Genomic DNA, 16,290 nt, shown 5'->3' with positions numbered 1-16,290 from the left:
AATAACTGAATGTTTTGCCACTGGGTTTCTAGGGAACAAGAATCAGGTTTCTCTCACTGAGGTTATTCATAGGGTCCCCTTTGCACTGCGGGGAGGTTATTCATAGGGTCCCCTTTGCACTGCGGGGCTGTCGCTGGAGCCTCCCCGAGCTGCCCTGGCTCGGTGGATGCTTGTCCCGGTCCTGCGCTCAGACCCTCTGGCTGCAGGGGGTGCGGGCGGCTCTGCCTGGCTGCTGTGAGGACCTGTTGAACCAGATGGTTGCGCTATTGAACCAGGCAGACCTGCCACCTTGTCCCCCAGTTCCAGCAGTGACTTCAGAAGGAGCAAAAGCCACTGTGGCATAATGTGCCCAGGAGGGAAGTGTTTTCCAAACTCCTACCAGTAAAGAGATGTATTGCCTGTCCCTTTTCAGTGTTTTTGAAACTCGAAGAGCTTAATGTTCTCATGATTTACATTAACATCTAATCCTTGCGTAATCTCACTAATCCCTTGGCCCCAAGATATCCACTGGCAGTGAGTTCCACGGGTTAACCGGTTGCTGTATTCATTTGGTGGAGCAGATTTAAATCTTTTTCCATTCCCGTTGCAATCAACCTCCTTAACCTTCTGGCCAAGCATGGGAATGGGGCAGCATCTCCCAAGGAATGGGCTTCAGTATTTTAAGTCCTTCCAAGATTATTCTTGTGGCTGCGAGGCTCCATTGCGCACTGTTTTGTGTTGGGCTTGGAGCCCTTGAGAAAGCAAGATGATGTCAATGGGAGATGTGCTGGAATATTTTATTCTGCCAGAAAGAAAACAAAAATAAACACTGAAACAAGCGATATAAAAACTATTATAGGGGTTGTGCTGAACTGCCTCCTTCCCTCCTTCACCCTGGGTGTCCTGGGCATATGGTTCCTCCCCGACCTGAGAGCCCCGTCATATCCATACACAGTGGGGAGAATTAAAGAGGAAACTGGCAGCCTTAACATTTAATTTCCTTCCTCTTTCTGGGCTGGTCAGATCCTTTGCATTATTGTAACTACTTTTTTTATCATATCTATAAATAGATGTGCTCTCATGTGTCCCGTGAAGCAGAGTCGGGCCAAAAAAGTCATTCATTCTGCATAATCAATACATGAAAATGTAGTGGTTGCTGGCTCAGATGAGATCTTGTATTGTTAGTTCTGTAGCTGGGAAAAAAATGTTGACTAATAAAGATTAAGGGCTTTTTTTTCTTTTTATGAAATGCTAATGATGAAGACATGTTTGATATACTGTGAAATACATTTTTCTAATGTGAAGTTTCTGCTTTTTGTTGGGAAAGAGATTCAGTCCCTGGAGGATTTTAGAATTTGTAAATATAAAATTATCTGCTTCAGTGTTTTTTAAAAAAAGGTTGGCAGAAAGCCAGATTACTTACATTACTGTAATAGATTTGCTGACCTCTGACATCTGCTGCAGAGAAGTACATTGAATTTTTCGTAATATCAGATGATGCAGATCTAAAAACTCAGTACACTCTGCACCATTATTTAATTCAGGACTTAGTAAAGCAAAATTTTTTTTTGAGTAGCAGTTTATACGTGATTAAACTTAATATTGCCGATTGTAATAAATCAGGATTAGTATAGTACTGATTTGTTAATCTAACTTGTATTGATTTTAAGTTGTCTTTATTTAAAAAAAAAAAAAAAGACTGGCTTTTCACAGTGACTGAATTTAATAAGAAGCCCTGTGATAGCAACGACTCCCCTACTGTTTCTGCTCTTGGCTGGAAAATGTTATTCTTGTATTATTCCAGGGGAAAAAAAAAAAGCCTCATGCTGCTAAAAATCTGCTGCCTGTGGAAAGATTTTTTAATACACTAGTGCTTACATATTCTATTTATGTTAATTGACTTATAAATAATACATTTTATTAATCTTAATATTGGAATCTTGATCATGATAAAGACCCTTTTATTTGGTCTCCTCGCAGGCTTTACAAGTAAATATTCTTTAGACCACAAAATATTCCCCCTCTTTTCTTTTTTTATGAATACTTTGATACTTCCCCCCCGCCGTGAAATGCAGCCACAGTTCAAAGCGACTGAAAACGTGGTTGTTGTTTCCAAAGTGTGATACATTTGAGGTATCCAGCTCCTTTTTTTTGGACGTCGTCTTTACCTCTCCTTGCGCAAAGATTGATTAAATCTTACCTGCGCTGCAAATATTTGACCAAAAAAAAATGTGTTGGTTTCAGACATGTCACATTCTGCTAAATTATTTGGCTAACAGCAGATCGCATTCTTCCTGTGTTGGGCAATATTGACCTTAAATTGGCTAAGCCGGCTGCTTTCATGGCATGTGAGCCGGCTGCTTACATGTTCCGAGAGCCGTATTAGCTTTATTACTCCTGCGCTATAAAAACTTCTAATAATCAAATGATAAGATCATATCCTGTGGGTAATTGTATTGTACCATGACAGGATAACTGAAAAAACATTCAGTGAAAATTGCAACCGACGGAAATCTCTACGTGAAGCAGCAATTGTTGGCGTTGCTCGACTGGTGCTGCTCCCTGGGGTCTCGCAGCCCGCGTTCCTGCCCGGCTCCTCTCCAGCTGCCCCCCGTGGCCCCCAAAACCCATCACGGCAGCGGCGGGCAACAGCAGCCTGCCGGCCTTCGTTTCAAACGAGGAGGGGAAAATCCTAGAACAAGCCATCCTTGTGTTTTGATTCAGTTTTACCTTAGTCATGCCGCCTCCCCGATACACGAAACATTTAATTCCAGATTTCCTGCCGCTGGCTCCGGGCCTTTGACCGGCTATGTGAAATGTATTTTTACTGCTGTCGGCCTGCCAACTGCTGAGCTCAGTGAAAAATAACTAAAATGAAAACCTTGTACTCCTACATGAACCCTTAAGATCAGAAAAGGAAATTTAAGCCACAGTTACTAATTAGCACCAAAGCTAATGAGTTCTGGTGAGGTGCAGCAGGAGGAGGAGGAGTTTGCGTCCCGCGTTACCCTACAAGGCTCGGCGGAGTGCGTGCGAGCAGTGATTAATCGTGTCAGCCCGGGCCTTGCTCCCATACTGGCTGTAGCCACGGGGTTAATCGTGCGGCATCTTTCATGGAAAGGCCTGCTCGTGGGCCGGGAGCATCTCCGTCTCCCGTGGGGCGCGGGACAGCGTCTGAAACCTTTACGGATGGAATATGTAGATTTTTAATGGGCGACGCGTTCCCATGGAAACAAAACAAAGTCAAACACTCCCCTCCCAGTGCTAACAATTATTGTAATAAAATGTGTTTTTATTAAAAGCGATTTTAAATATTTAACACATGGCGGAGCAGCCTCGACGTTGCCCTGTGTGAAACCCAACCTTGCCTCTAGTGAAGTCCAAAGTGCTTTGTGCAGCGCAGGGAGGAATTCGGTGTTTTCACCAATATTTGCGCTTGGCGAATAAAATGTAGCGGCCTCAAGTATGAACAAGATTATTTTTTTCTTATTCTGCTTAGTTATGCTTTTTATTATATAAACATTAACTGTAATATTACAGTGGGAAGCAGGTATTTGGCAACTACGTATTATTTTGCTAAGTTTGCATAGAGGGAGCAGTTTCCAGTTTTAGCAGCTGTAACATGTTTAAACTCAGTTTGTAATGGGATCTGAAGATGAATATTCCCTGTGGGCTCTGCTTAGCTTCATTACTGGAGCCCTGCCAAATTCAGGGCTAGAAAGTATTATTCACGCCTCTTTGCACATACCATGTCAGAGCATGCTCAGTTAATGAATTTTGTTTCTAATTTAGCATAAATTAGGTTTATATTTTAACATAATTTATGTTGTATTTTATTAAAATGTAAAATATTATGATCACGAGCAATCTAATTTCTGCTCTCTTAAGCCCAAACTGTGTTTGAACATCTAAGTATGTAAATCAAAATTGCATGCTTAGAAACTGATTCTAGGATAACAAACGAATATCTGAACCAAAGAGGTTTCTGCCTTGCAGTCTTAGATTAAAGATAATTAAGGATTCCTGGTATTTGAACAGATTTATGTTGTTTATAAGCAAAGTACATTTTCTTCATAGAGTCAACTTGTCTTTTTTTTTTTTTTAACAAATTATGTTTGCTGTATTAAAGTTCATATTTTTAAAGTCTGAGTCTTGTATTAATCCCACAGTGAGTCATTAATCATACCAAATGCATTATAAAAACTTTAATCACTGAAGTTGAAACTGAGATTGTAATGCAATCTATCCCTTTTAATTATATCAGTTATTTTTCCTTTCAGATCAAGAATTGCAAAGAGAAAACAGATAGATCAAAACTCAGTGTGTTGGATGCTTTCGGGGGAGGGTATTTTTTGTTTGTCTGTCTGCCTTGCTTTTTTAAAGCGATTTCGTGCACTTTGTGGAGGACAGTTCCACAGTGAAAAATTCCTTCGCTTTTAACTCTTCCTCTCTCCTTTTTTCCTAAAAAAGAAAAGACTCACTGGCGAAGGCAGGGAGTGTGGTGACTGTCACTGTATGGGTACACTGCAAGGGTGGCGGTGGGCTGGTGCTGATTGCAGCGTGCTGGGTGCTGCCCACCGCTGTAGGTTTCCTGCAGCCCTGCTCTCTCATCTTCTGCCGAGTTCCTGGCGCTCGCCCCTGCACGCAGGGGAACCACCAGTCTGGAAATTGTGTAGCTGTTATCAAGTTGGCTGTGGCTTTGTAGGTGTTTTCCTAGGGTTTGCTGCATGCTTTTAAGGGCAGGGAGGTAAAATAAAAATAAATGGTGGTGTTTTTTTTTAAATCAGTCTAAAACGTAGTGGCTTATATCCTCATCTGGTACAAATTGGTGTAGCCGCACAAACCACTGCAGCGTTACTGACAACTGATCCACACCAACTCCAACTCTACTGAATTTACGCCACATGATAATCTTGCAAAATAAATTGATTTATCATACTTGGATTTGTAGATGTAGAATTTACACTGTTGCTTTTATGGCATGGAAGAAAATGGATTTATTAAGTAAACTGCTCGTAGTAGATACATTTTGTTCTTTGCTAGAATGGCAAAATCTGATCAATTATTTGTTCCTTAATCCCCTAGATTAATCCTGCCATATGAAAGATTTATTAAAGGAGAGGAAGATAAGCCACTGCCTCCAGTGAAACCTCGAAAACAGGATAACAGTTCCCAGGAGGGTGAAGCAAAAACAAAAATGTCTGGAACAAAACGCATCAAAACTGAAAACCAAAAGAGCAAGAAGGAAAAAGATAATGCACAGAAACCCCAAGATGCATCTGAGGTTGGTTGCTTTCCTGCTTTTCAACTTTTCAATTAAAAGTGTACAGCTTTAATCATGTGAAATCCGATGATAAAATACATAATTTAAACTGGAGAATTCCAACCAGTTGGCCTTTGAGTTTGCTCGGCAGTGGAAATTCAGTTGTTATGGTACTGTCTATGTTGGGATTTTGCTGGGCTATAAACAGCAACCAGTTAGCTCCATATTGCGTAGCAGTGATGGCAGAAGACCAAGCGCTGGATGTAACAAGTACCATTTCTGCTCATTGTATTATACAGTGGTCACCACTAAAAGATCAGCAGCTGCCAAAAGGAAACCACACAACTACCACAGTTATTTCCTAATCTAAGTATAGGGTGCGGGAACCTCTAATACTGTTGATAATCCTGTGGTAACTGTTGGACACAGCTGATTTTTATAATGGTAACCTCTGGATCAGCCCTTCCATGCTCACAGATGTATGCATGTCTGTCAAAAAACAGATCACTCCCCAGGATTTTTATCGTGTTATATACTAAATTTCTCTTTGGATTAAAAGGTCAGATTTTGAGGGAAACACCTTCCAAGCCCTAACCGAGACCGACTTCCCTCTCACATGCCACAGATGGTTTTCAGCTGAGATATGTTCCTATTCTGTCAACTGCTTCACATGGGCAGGCCCCGGTTTCCATGTAGAGCTGCGTTACCTGCAGTCGTAGAACAGCCCTTGTGGAACAGATTTTATGTTCACAGCCCGGGGTAAGGCAGATTAGTAGAATTCATATTTTCCTGCAAATAAGAGTAAGTTTCACGTGTTGTTAAGTGATATAAAATCAGTGGTGTTTTTGCTCCGGTGTTACTTAAGCACTTTCTTTTGCACATCCTGCCCACTCTCTCCTGTGCCCTGCTTGCGCCCTGTATGAACGAGGCGGTGAAGCTCCTCACACACAACCCCTACATAAGACATTGTTTTTCCTGTCTCCATCTGCCAGATCACAGCAGCCTTCAAGGCGTTGCAGTGAAAGTAAGTATTTAAAGAATGTCGAAACACATGACATGCCCGGCAGACTACGGCTGCTCCTTTGACTTCATTGCCGTCTGGCAGGTACATAAGTCCTGTTTCTAAACCAGTTTGGAAATTGGTATTGAGTCAGCTACCAACAATCCTCCTCCTCATTGCTTAAAAAAAACAACGCAGGACCAGTAAACACGGATGCCTCTGAGACTTTGTGTACCCAGTTTTGAGAACAGAAAATTTTGATTTTCACGTGGCACTACGTTTTGAAGTTGTGCTTACAAGGACAGTTTCGTCTCCCGTCCAAACCAGAATTTGTGTTTTAAATTGCCTTGATCAACAGTACATTTAATATCTAATGTAAGAGCACTCCACAGGGAGGGGAGGTTTTTTTGTTTTCTCTTGCACTCTAATTTTAAAGCCAGGAACCCTGTTGGGGGAAAATCCCTCCACTTCTAATGAAAAATACATACAGAGGAGAGTGCGCACAAACCCGCTTCAGTCACTGGAAGGTTGCAACACAAATTGCCCAAAGCAAGGAGATGCGAAGTGAAGGCTTGTGCTCCCTTCCCCTGTCATTCCTTTGTGCCTGGTTATTTATTGAGGGGTCTTGGATCAGCAAGATAGGTTACACACTATCCATACCGCCACCGCTAAGCACAATATAACAAGTCAGCAACAGAGCGTCAGCCTTAACTTTGAATTTCCTTGCTTTTGTTGCTCCCTATCTCAAACTTCCTGCTGCTTAAACTGCAGTTATTTTTGTGTGGTTTGCAGGAAGAGTTCTTAAGCTGTGCTTATCGGAAATGTAGGGAGCCTAGACTAGACAATAAAAATGTACAATTACGGCAGTTTCCCATTGTAAAATAGTACCTTTTATAGCAGAATTAATGTCTCCTCCCTGACTGGGATGGAAGACGTGTCCTGCCCCTGTTCAATCAGGGTGGGCAATTAAGGACCTCAGCCTTCATGCAGGTCACCGTACAGGTAGGCGGTCACACGGAGCCCAAGCAGTGAAGGGGCCTGCAGGGGTGGACGCTTCCATCCTGGGTGGGTGCAGAGCTGCAGACCTCATCCGTGCTCTGCCATAGGGAGGGCTCTGTGCCCAGGATGTGGCCCTTACGGGGCCAGCAGAAAGGAGACATCCAGCTCCTTTGAGTGGAGCGAAATCCAAGTCTGCTGGTGCCAGGCAGAAGGTTGCGTGTCCCTCTCACTTCCAGCCGTCCCACAGCAGTGGAGCCCCGTGCCAGGCTCTTCATTTGGTTGCAGTCCTCATCCAGGCACAGCAGTGGTAGTGTGTTGCTCACAGGGAGCCTCTATAGCCACACACGTAGATGTGTAGGCATGGCCCCCACCAAGCCACTGCTTAAACCATTTCTGCATGTGGCCTAGAAGCTGGCTGTAGCTGTGAGCTGTAAAAGCGTAATCAAGTTACAAATGTGTGGTCCTCTCAATTGAATGTTCAACTCATACACCATGAGAAGTATGCAGGGAGAGAATATAACTTTAATTTATTAGGGTTGCATTTGCTTTTGTAGTCTTCACTGTTTTCCTGCCATCACAATGCCATTGTCAATGTAACGAGATACCAGACAAAATGCTATTAGCCTTAGACTGCACATTTCCTCACAATAGCTGAAACTTCAATCAAAATGTTGCTTAACAGAAACAAAGAGCAGAATGTACAGTTATTAAATATGATTTCTCTCTTTTTTTTCTCCTCCTTGCTTTGCTCATCTGTCTGGTATTTTCCTGTAATTTTATAAGCTCAAGAGACTAGCGATGGTACTTTGTAAAGGACCTAATGATGGTATTTGGCTGCAAAAGGCAGCTATGAGTTGAAAAAGAAGTTAGGATGACTAACAGACACTGTAACTAATAGGCCAACCAAACAGACAGGAATATTTAAAAGCAGCTGTGAAGAAATAAATCTCTGAGAGGATTAGATTCGTTAGGACCTTCTCCGATCCCCCACTCCTATGACAGACCATAAAGCAGCATTTAGATAATAACTTTCTTGATGCGTCTTATCTTTACAACGAAGAAAGAAAGAAAACAATAATAATAAAGGGCTCACACAATGCTGCTGTTTTATGACTGTCTTCTACCACGGCATGTCAGAGGAGAGTGACAGCAGTTTTGAAAAGGGCTGTCAGTCAGCTGGATCGCAGATGGGACGCTCTGGTGACCTCTGCAGGTCACAGTTCAGCCGGCTACATAATGGGATGAATAGTGTGAATTGTGCACGCAAGCTTTATTAATGGGGGAGCAGAAAGAGCTGCGGTCCCATTGACGATAACGTATAAAAGCCATGTTTGTAATAGCTGGCACACACACTTACTGAATGTTGACAACTTCATTTTAATCTGTTAATAAAAAAATATGTGTCCTAGTTAAGCTGTGGCAGTGATTTGCTGCCTACAATAGGGGTTCCTAGTGTGCCATTTCTACCATTTTCACACTTTAATGCAGAACTGGGTGTGAATGATCTCCTCTGTGATCACTGAATTTTAAGATAGCTACGCTGGAGAGACTTTATGTAAGAAAAAACATGGGAATCGTTGTATCGTTTTCGTAGGTGAAGTTGGCTAGCGGGATAAATTTCTATAGCCTTATCATTTGTGTTATGAAATCTGCTCTCCTGCATTTGCCTAATTAATTTTAAAAGAGTATAACCTCAGCGTTTAACTATCTGGTCAAGCCACTGGTGCCTCTCATCAGGTTACAAACATCTGCTGTTCTGAAATGCCTTATTGTGACCCTGGCAGGGATGGTGCATTTCTTAGTATTTCCAGGAGGTACATTTCTTTGAGTCTGATACCTGGTGTTAGAGCCTTCACGTTCCAGCAAGGTGATTGACAAGTACTTCTCTAAAAGTAGCCAACGGTGTACTGTGTATGATCTTATGAACAGTCTGCCGAAACGCACTGCATTCTTATTACTGTCTGTTGAATCATTTTATTAGATTTCATCAGAACAAGAGAAGGATCAAGAATCAGCAGACCAGAAAAATTTCCCTGAACATCCTACAGTGGGAGAGATGAAACAACCCGTGCAAGGCCCTCCATCTCTTTTACCAGAGACAGCTCGGCCACTGCCTCTGGAAAAGACAGACCTGACAGAAAACAGCACGGGCAGTGAGAAAGCCAAGGAGGAGGTTCAGCACTCTTCCTCTTTCTCAAGTATAGCCATGCCCCCAGAAGAAGACACTGTGCTGGATGCCACCGTCACGAAACGATTGCATCCCCCAGCAGATGCCCTGGAAGACACAAAGCCTGAACAAAGACTACACAAAGCTTTTACTGACAGCTTAGAAAGCGAACCTCCAGAAATGCCCTTCACGGCTTTCCCGGTCCAGCTGCCCACTCAGAGTGACACGGAAGATGACAAATTGCCAGAGATGGCCGACTACATCGCGAACTGCACGGTGAAAGTGGACCAGCTGGGAAACGAAGATATCCACAATGCACTAAAGCAAACGCCGAAAGTACTGGTGGTCCAGAACTTCGACATGTTCAAGGAAAAGGAGCTGCCCGGGTCCATGAACGATGACTCCACTTTTGGTTACACGCCACTGCTCTACTCAAAGGGTAATCCAGGCATCATGTCACCCCTGGCAAAGAAGAAGCTGCTGTCGCAGGTCAGTGGGGCAGCCCTGTCGTGTAGCTATCCTTACGGTTCTCCTCCACCTTTGATCAGCAAAAAGAAACTGAATGGCAGAGATGAGCTGTCCTCAAGCATATCACAAGGTCCCCACGCCCCTAATTCTGATCCTGTAGCAATTAATAGGCCCTCAGTGATACAACACGTACAGAGTTTTAAAACCAAGGAAGAAAGGAAATCGATTAATGACGTTTTTAAACATGACATGCTAAGCAAACCGGATCCTCAGCGCTGTGATTTTTCAAAACATCACCTCAGTTCTCTTGCCGAGTCATACATACCGAAGACGGATATCCAGGACTGCAAAGATAAAATGAGTGAGAAAAGGGCACTGCAGCACTCCCATGTGCCCACTTTCTTGGCAGATTTTTATTCATCGCCTCATCTGCACAGCCTTTATAGGCACACAGAACACCACCTTAATAATGAACAGACATCAAAGTACCTCCCCCGGGACATGTTCAGGGAGTCTGAAAATATTTCTACTTTTACTCAACACAAACACCAAGAAAAACTAAATTTAAATTATCGCCCATCTTTGCATCAGCAAGAAAAAAAGGCAGCAGTGGAGGGCTCTTCAGATGATCAGCCAACAGATTTGAGTCTTCCAAAGAGCATACACAAACAGACTGCAAAGGCTCTGGGCTCCAGCCTCCCTCATTCATCCATGGCCCAGCAAGAAGGCAAAGGTATCTCCCCGTTCCAGGCTGCGAGCAGCCAGGCGGTGAGCCTAGACTGCAACCCCAAAGCTTGCCGTGTGTCCCCCATGGCCATTGCAGCCCCGAAAAAACACAGCGAGTTGCTCCACAGGTCTGGGAAGCAGCAGGCCCAGAGGCTGGAGAATCTGAGGAAGATGGAGGGGATGGTGCATCCTATCATCAGCCGCAGAACGAGCCCTCAAAACGTGGGGGCTGCCCGGCCTTTGAAACGGAGCCTGGAGGATTTGGACAAAGTCATTTCTGAAAAAAAAATCCGAGCTGTCTCTCCTCTGCACTTACCAAAGGAGACCCTGGCGAAAGACAAGGTTCCCGACCCAGAGGGGGAAGGCAGCAAGCCGGTGCATGGCCTCCATTCTGGCAGCATGCTGGAAAGCCACAAATTTCCCCTTTCAGCCCCCATCTTCCCAGGCTTGTACCCGGGAAGCCTGTGCACAGGGCTGAACAATCGCCTCCCGCCCGGGTATTCTCATCCCCTGCAGTACTTGAAAAATCAGACCGTGCTCTCCCCACTAATGCAGCCTTTGGCTCTTCACTCCTTCATGGTGCAGAGACAATTCCTCACGTCCCCTGCAAACTCTCAGCAACTGTACAGACACTTAGCTGCAGCAACACCTGTAGGAAGTTCCTACGGTGACCTTTTGCATAACAGCATTTATCCTTTAGCTGCTATAAACCCTCAAGCTGCGTTCCCACCTTCCCAGCTGTCCTCTGTACATCCCAGCACAAAACTGTAAACCCCCCCACTCACAAAAAAAGCTCTGAGGAGAAAAGATAAGTTAGCGACATTCCTCCCCGTGACGATGTCTCGCAGATTTAGCGATCTGTATTTTTGTCAACCAGGACACAGTCGTACCCCGCCCAGCGGAGCGCTTCGGAGTTTGGAGACAGGACTGCTTCTTTAATTCTGGGTCCCACATCAGCCTCCTCGCCCCTTATCCCTGCCCCTGGGGGAAAAAAAAAAGAAAAAAAAAAAAAACAAAAAAAAGGAAAGAAAAAAAATCATTGGATTTTGCATATGTGTTTTCTGAAAGGACTTGTATATGGTAAGAGCAAATGTTCAAAGGGAGCCATGGAAATGCAGGCCCAGTCCTGAGCTCACTGAAATCCCAGGTGAGGGCTGCGTTTGCCTTTCACTGAGCCGAGGACCAGAGGCCGTGCGTTGTTGCAAATGAGTCAAGGACTCGAGATGAACCTGGAAAGGAGAAGCGGGCTGAGAATCCGTACAATCAGTGGATGTGCTCTTTTGGGTAACTTTTCCTGACTTTTAAAGATTCAATCAATGCAATGTATAGTAAAACGGCAATAGATTTTTCATTTTAACACTATTAGAACAGAAGGGTAAACACTGTTTAATTTGACTGTACATATCCACTTCGTAAACTACCAGTGTCACATTTGGTCACAATAATTTATATAGTTTTGTTTGTCCAGTATATTCTGTGCTCTTTATGTTTGTTTTTTTGTTTTGGGTTTCTTTTTTAAATTAAACAATATCAGTTTATCTGCAACTTTTTTTAAAGGCTGTGGCTGTCCTAATTTTTTTTTTACGTGTTTGTAATTTTTCCAGTTTCCCTATACTTTTGAGCAGCATTTTTGTTTCGTTTTTGTGGTAACGTTTACTGTTTACAAACTGAAGCAACTGGTTCAGATTAATCTTAATGGTTATAAACATACTGTAGGTGATGTTATGGTGCAAGGATGCAAACAAGGTTCCTTTCCCCACAGTCCGCCCCTGCGAGGTGCTGAGCACCTCTCGCCCTCCTCCTGTTGTTGCGATGGCTCCTACGCCGCTTCTCCCCTCCCACCAAGCTTTGCTTTTCCGTATCGTGGTCCGTGAATTTGTCGAGCGTTGTACTTAAGCTTACTTAGGCTGTGAAACCCTCCTGCCTACCAGAGAAACGGTCTAGAAAACAAAACCTCCCTGGCAGAAGCTGCTGGATGACAAAGGAGTCCAGAAAACACATTTGTGGTTTGCGAGAATGTCGAGAATTTCAGAAATTAGGACAGGCGCCAATGTTGATTTGGATCAGAGGCTTACGGGGCCTGTGCCACGCGAGCGGCCGGGCCCGGTAGGGTGGGTAGGGGGCTGCATGCAGTGGTCGGGACGGTCCTTCCACACCCCTGCGGGGATCTCAGCCTCTCCCTGGGCATCCTTTCACAGGGGGAAAGCCTGGGCGTGGAGGGGCTGGGTTTTCCTGACTAAAGAGCTTCCCCTATGCATGTATATTCCCTTTGAAGGACATCACCACCACGCAGCTGAGCATAGACGTTGATAAAGCGAAGTGTGACTTGGAGGCTTTTTACAATGTGAAAATTGGTTGTGATTCAAACCATCTCAGTTACTGTTCAAAGACAGCGTAATCGATACGAAAAGAAAAATGGAAACTACTAAGAAACACTTTGCATGCTAGGCATGTCATTAAATTTTCCCGTGATATGAAGCCAAATACAATATATAATGTATCATACTTAATATCCAAAGGTGGAAACCAGAATAATATACTCGTCTACTGTTAAAGATCCAGCTTCTTCAATTAAATACTTTATATTCCTGTGGTAAAACTATATTTAATTGATCGATAAACAGACTAGTAGAACTTAGAACATGGACGTGCCAGTGCAGAGCATCCTGCTGCTCCACAAATCATACCGGAAACGGAACCGCAGGCTCAGCCGGGCAGAGGCCGCAGTGTGGAGGACACCTCTAGTAAAGTTGCACTAGATCTGAATCACGTGAGAATCAGGGGTTTGGGGATGGGGGGGGAGGGCAGGGGGAAGGGGGGAGAATATAAAAATCTACAGCAAACGCAAACAGAAGCTTGTCGTGTGTTTGGTGAAGCAAACGCTTTTCTTTCTGATTTCGGTTAAGTTGTGTGTCCTGGAGTCATGCATTTGTTTACGCGAAGTGTCTGGTTTCCCTTCTGGTTACGTCCCGTTGGAGTTTGATGGTAGCCTTTTTGGAGCAGCGCTGAGGCAGCGGGGGGCTGGGGACAGGGAGAGGGGAGGAAGGCTCCTTGCTTGCCCCGCAAGGAGGCTGGCTGCTGCTGGCTGGGGAAGCTCATAATATACTGGGCAAGGCGTCAGGGCGAAGGAAAAGAAATGGTAGCATAAACCCCCAACAGAAGCGGTGCATTATTTGTTTAAAAACTCTTAACAGAAATCTTGGAAATCTTTCAAAAGACCATTGAATTCTCCATTGGCTGAAAAGTCTTTTTTTTTTTTTTTTAAATGTCTTAAATGGGGCTTTGTTTGCATTGTTTGAGTTCAAGGGGCCTTATTATTGAATGAAATTGCACAAGCCTTTCTTTGTGCAATCAAACCATTGTTATTGGTAGGTTTGTAAAGGAAACTGTGGAATCTAATTGGCAATAGAGTCATAAATCTATTTACCAGGAGCCAGTTCCAAGAAATGTTGCAATTCAAACGCACTATGTCCAGGATTCATTAGGGATGCTAAAGGTTGTGAGATTCAAAGGAAAAGGCCCGGCAGCAAACAGCTCGCATGTAGCTTCTGGCCGCACGCTGAGCCGGACCTCGCGGAATGCGTGGGAAGTAGGGTATGACTCCCAGCAAAATCTGTGCCCCTAGCAAGGCTGGACGGGAACAAGCCAGCGTTCTGCAGCAGGTCTGTCTCGGCCGCGTGCCGGCCCGACATGAGACGCTTGCCCGGTGTGTCGGTGCCTAGGAAGTGGTTTGTCCCGGCTGCAGAGAAGTTGGCGTGGGCTTGGCAGCCCCCGGAGCTGGCGCAGGAGGCGAGTGCTGTGCCTGCCTCCGCCGGCACCTCTGCCCCGTTTGGGGGGCGCGGGGCTGCCGCCTCCGGAGACCGCCGCTCGGGTCCCCTCGCCGCTCCCCCGCCTGGTCCCTTCCTTTGCGGTGGTCAGCAAGGTCGCATCTGTTCCGGTTTCGCAATTGTCGTGATTTTAAGGAGCAACGGGACTTCTTGCGCTGGTGTGAGGCGGGCGGCGTTGGCAGCGCTGCCATGAGCGCTTCCCGCGGTGTTTGCTGTACATGTGGTTGATACTTCACTCGTTCTCTTCCTCCTCCTCCCCTCTCCCCCCAACCCCACAGTTTTAAATATGTTCTAATAATGGCAGCATAATCTACTAGCTGTTTATACTTTTTTAACTTTCTTTTGTTGTAAATATTGTATACTTTTTGTGATTCAAGTTATGTAGCCTATATGCTCTGTAAGGTGATGATTTGTATATATATAAATGGCCCAGTAATATTATATAGTTTCCCATTTAAAAGGTTATTGAGTAACCTTTGTGTTAGTTTAAACACTACCAGAAATAAAGCTGAGCCAACTATAAACACTCAATTTTTGTATGTTTTCCAAATTGTACTTATTAATGCTTTTGATACTGTATTATGTGCCAATAGTTTCCCAATCACATAGCAGGCAAAAGATATTTTGTACTTTTTGATCCACTGTAATATTTAATAAAAAATGTTACTATCTGTTCCCTTTTGTGTTTGATTAATAATTCTGTAAACAGCCCTTATCGCACTGGATTACATATTATCCCATCCGACCTTTCAGCCCTTTTATATTGGCTTTTCTGGAGAAAATATCTCCTCCTGCGAATGATTAGATTAAAGAAATGGAAGTTTGCAATTTCCTAAAGGAGGAAGAGACAAGATCTTCAGTCAGTGCCCCTCTATTTTTGCAGTGTGCTCGCATTAAAGTGTGGCTGTGGTCAGGCCGACTGTAGGAATAGCTTTTGAGGGGATAACATCCACGCGTAGCCAGTGGCTCCAGTAGCAAATTTGCTTCATTTGCATCTCGGAGCAGGATTTTTTCCCGCCAGTACTGCAGGCTCCAGCTGGGATCTGAAAATCGCCCCCTGTTCTTCCCAGCCCGACCATGAGTAAGATTTTGGAGTCAGATGCTAACTAGTAATTTTGCTGATGACAGTAAACAACCACCAAGTAAAATTAATTTGTGCTCTGTTCCTTCATGGGTCCAAAAAGCCCCCCTAAACTTGGTGGCCCTTTGAGAAGCTGTTACCACAGCGAGCGCTGTCAGAGCGCTCTTACGCTCCTCGTCTCCGTAGCTGAGAAAATCATTTACTTGCCGTAGGTCAGGACCGGGTACCGCCCTCGCCCGGCACATCCCGGCAGCGGGGCTGGCGTGCCCCAGTGGCTAGGGCCACCCTGTAGTCCCGGATCGTGGCTTAACAATGTGGTCCTGGGGGGTGTGTAGGGGGGAACCTTCCCCATGCGTGGGAGTCCCAGGAGCTGAAGCCGTGAGCCCGCGGTGGCCCGAGGCTGCTGCCGCTTCATGCATCCGCCCTGCACAGCACATGGCTGAGGCTGGCTGCAGCGCTAGCGTTCGCTGGCACCCAAGGAGCCCTTTCCCGCTCAGCATCTCCCAGGGCAGCGGAAGCCGCGGGCTGAGGCTGGGGTGCGGTTACGGTATGTGCTGCTGTCGGCGACGTAACCCCCAGCCTATGGGGAAGTACGGGAGCATGGCGTGCAGCGGGGAAGCTGCTCCCCTAACGGTGCTGCAGCCAGGTGAGCACGGGCCAGGTTGACGTCACCGTTAGATGAGGCTTCCAGATACGCGCTGCAGTTGAGGGAGAGTCTCAAAAAAAAGCATTTCTTGTGTGTGCTGGGAAATGAGGGGAAATACCAGCTGGGGGGGGGAG

The 16,290-nt window shown here is 45.0% G+C and overlaps 1 protein-coding gene across 2 annotated transcripts in view; it reads left to right on the top strand.

The window, feature by feature from the left end:
- ARID5B (AT rich interactive domain 5B (MRF1-like)) overlaps positions 1–11,586 on the top strand; it is a 107,241-nt gene extending 95,655 nt beyond the window's left edge. For both annotated transcript variants that reach the window (XM_009325832.1, XM_009325833.1), the window contains 2 exons: positions 5,065–5,263; positions 9,223–11,586. In XM_009325832.1, the coding sequence (XP_009324107.1) occupies positions 5,065–5,263; positions 9,223–11,373 (2,350 nt within the window). In that variant the 3' untranslated portion in view covers positions 11,374–11,586. The remainder of the gene's footprint in view (positions 1–5,064; positions 5,264–9,222) is intronic.
- Positions 11,587–16,290: the final 4,704 nt, after the last annotated feature.

The sequence above is a fragment of the Pygoscelis adeliae genome, unplaced genomic scaffold (assembly GCF_000699105.1).
Source record: "Pygoscelis adeliae isolate BGI_AS28 unplaced genomic scaffold, ASM69910v1 Scaffold4, whole genome shotgun sequence".
NCBI lineage: Eukaryota > Metazoa > Chordata > Aves > Sphenisciformes > Spheniscidae > Pygoscelis > Pygoscelis adeliae.
Note: the sequence above shows the minus strand (reverse complement) of the source record. Positions and strands in the feature narration are given on the sequence as shown.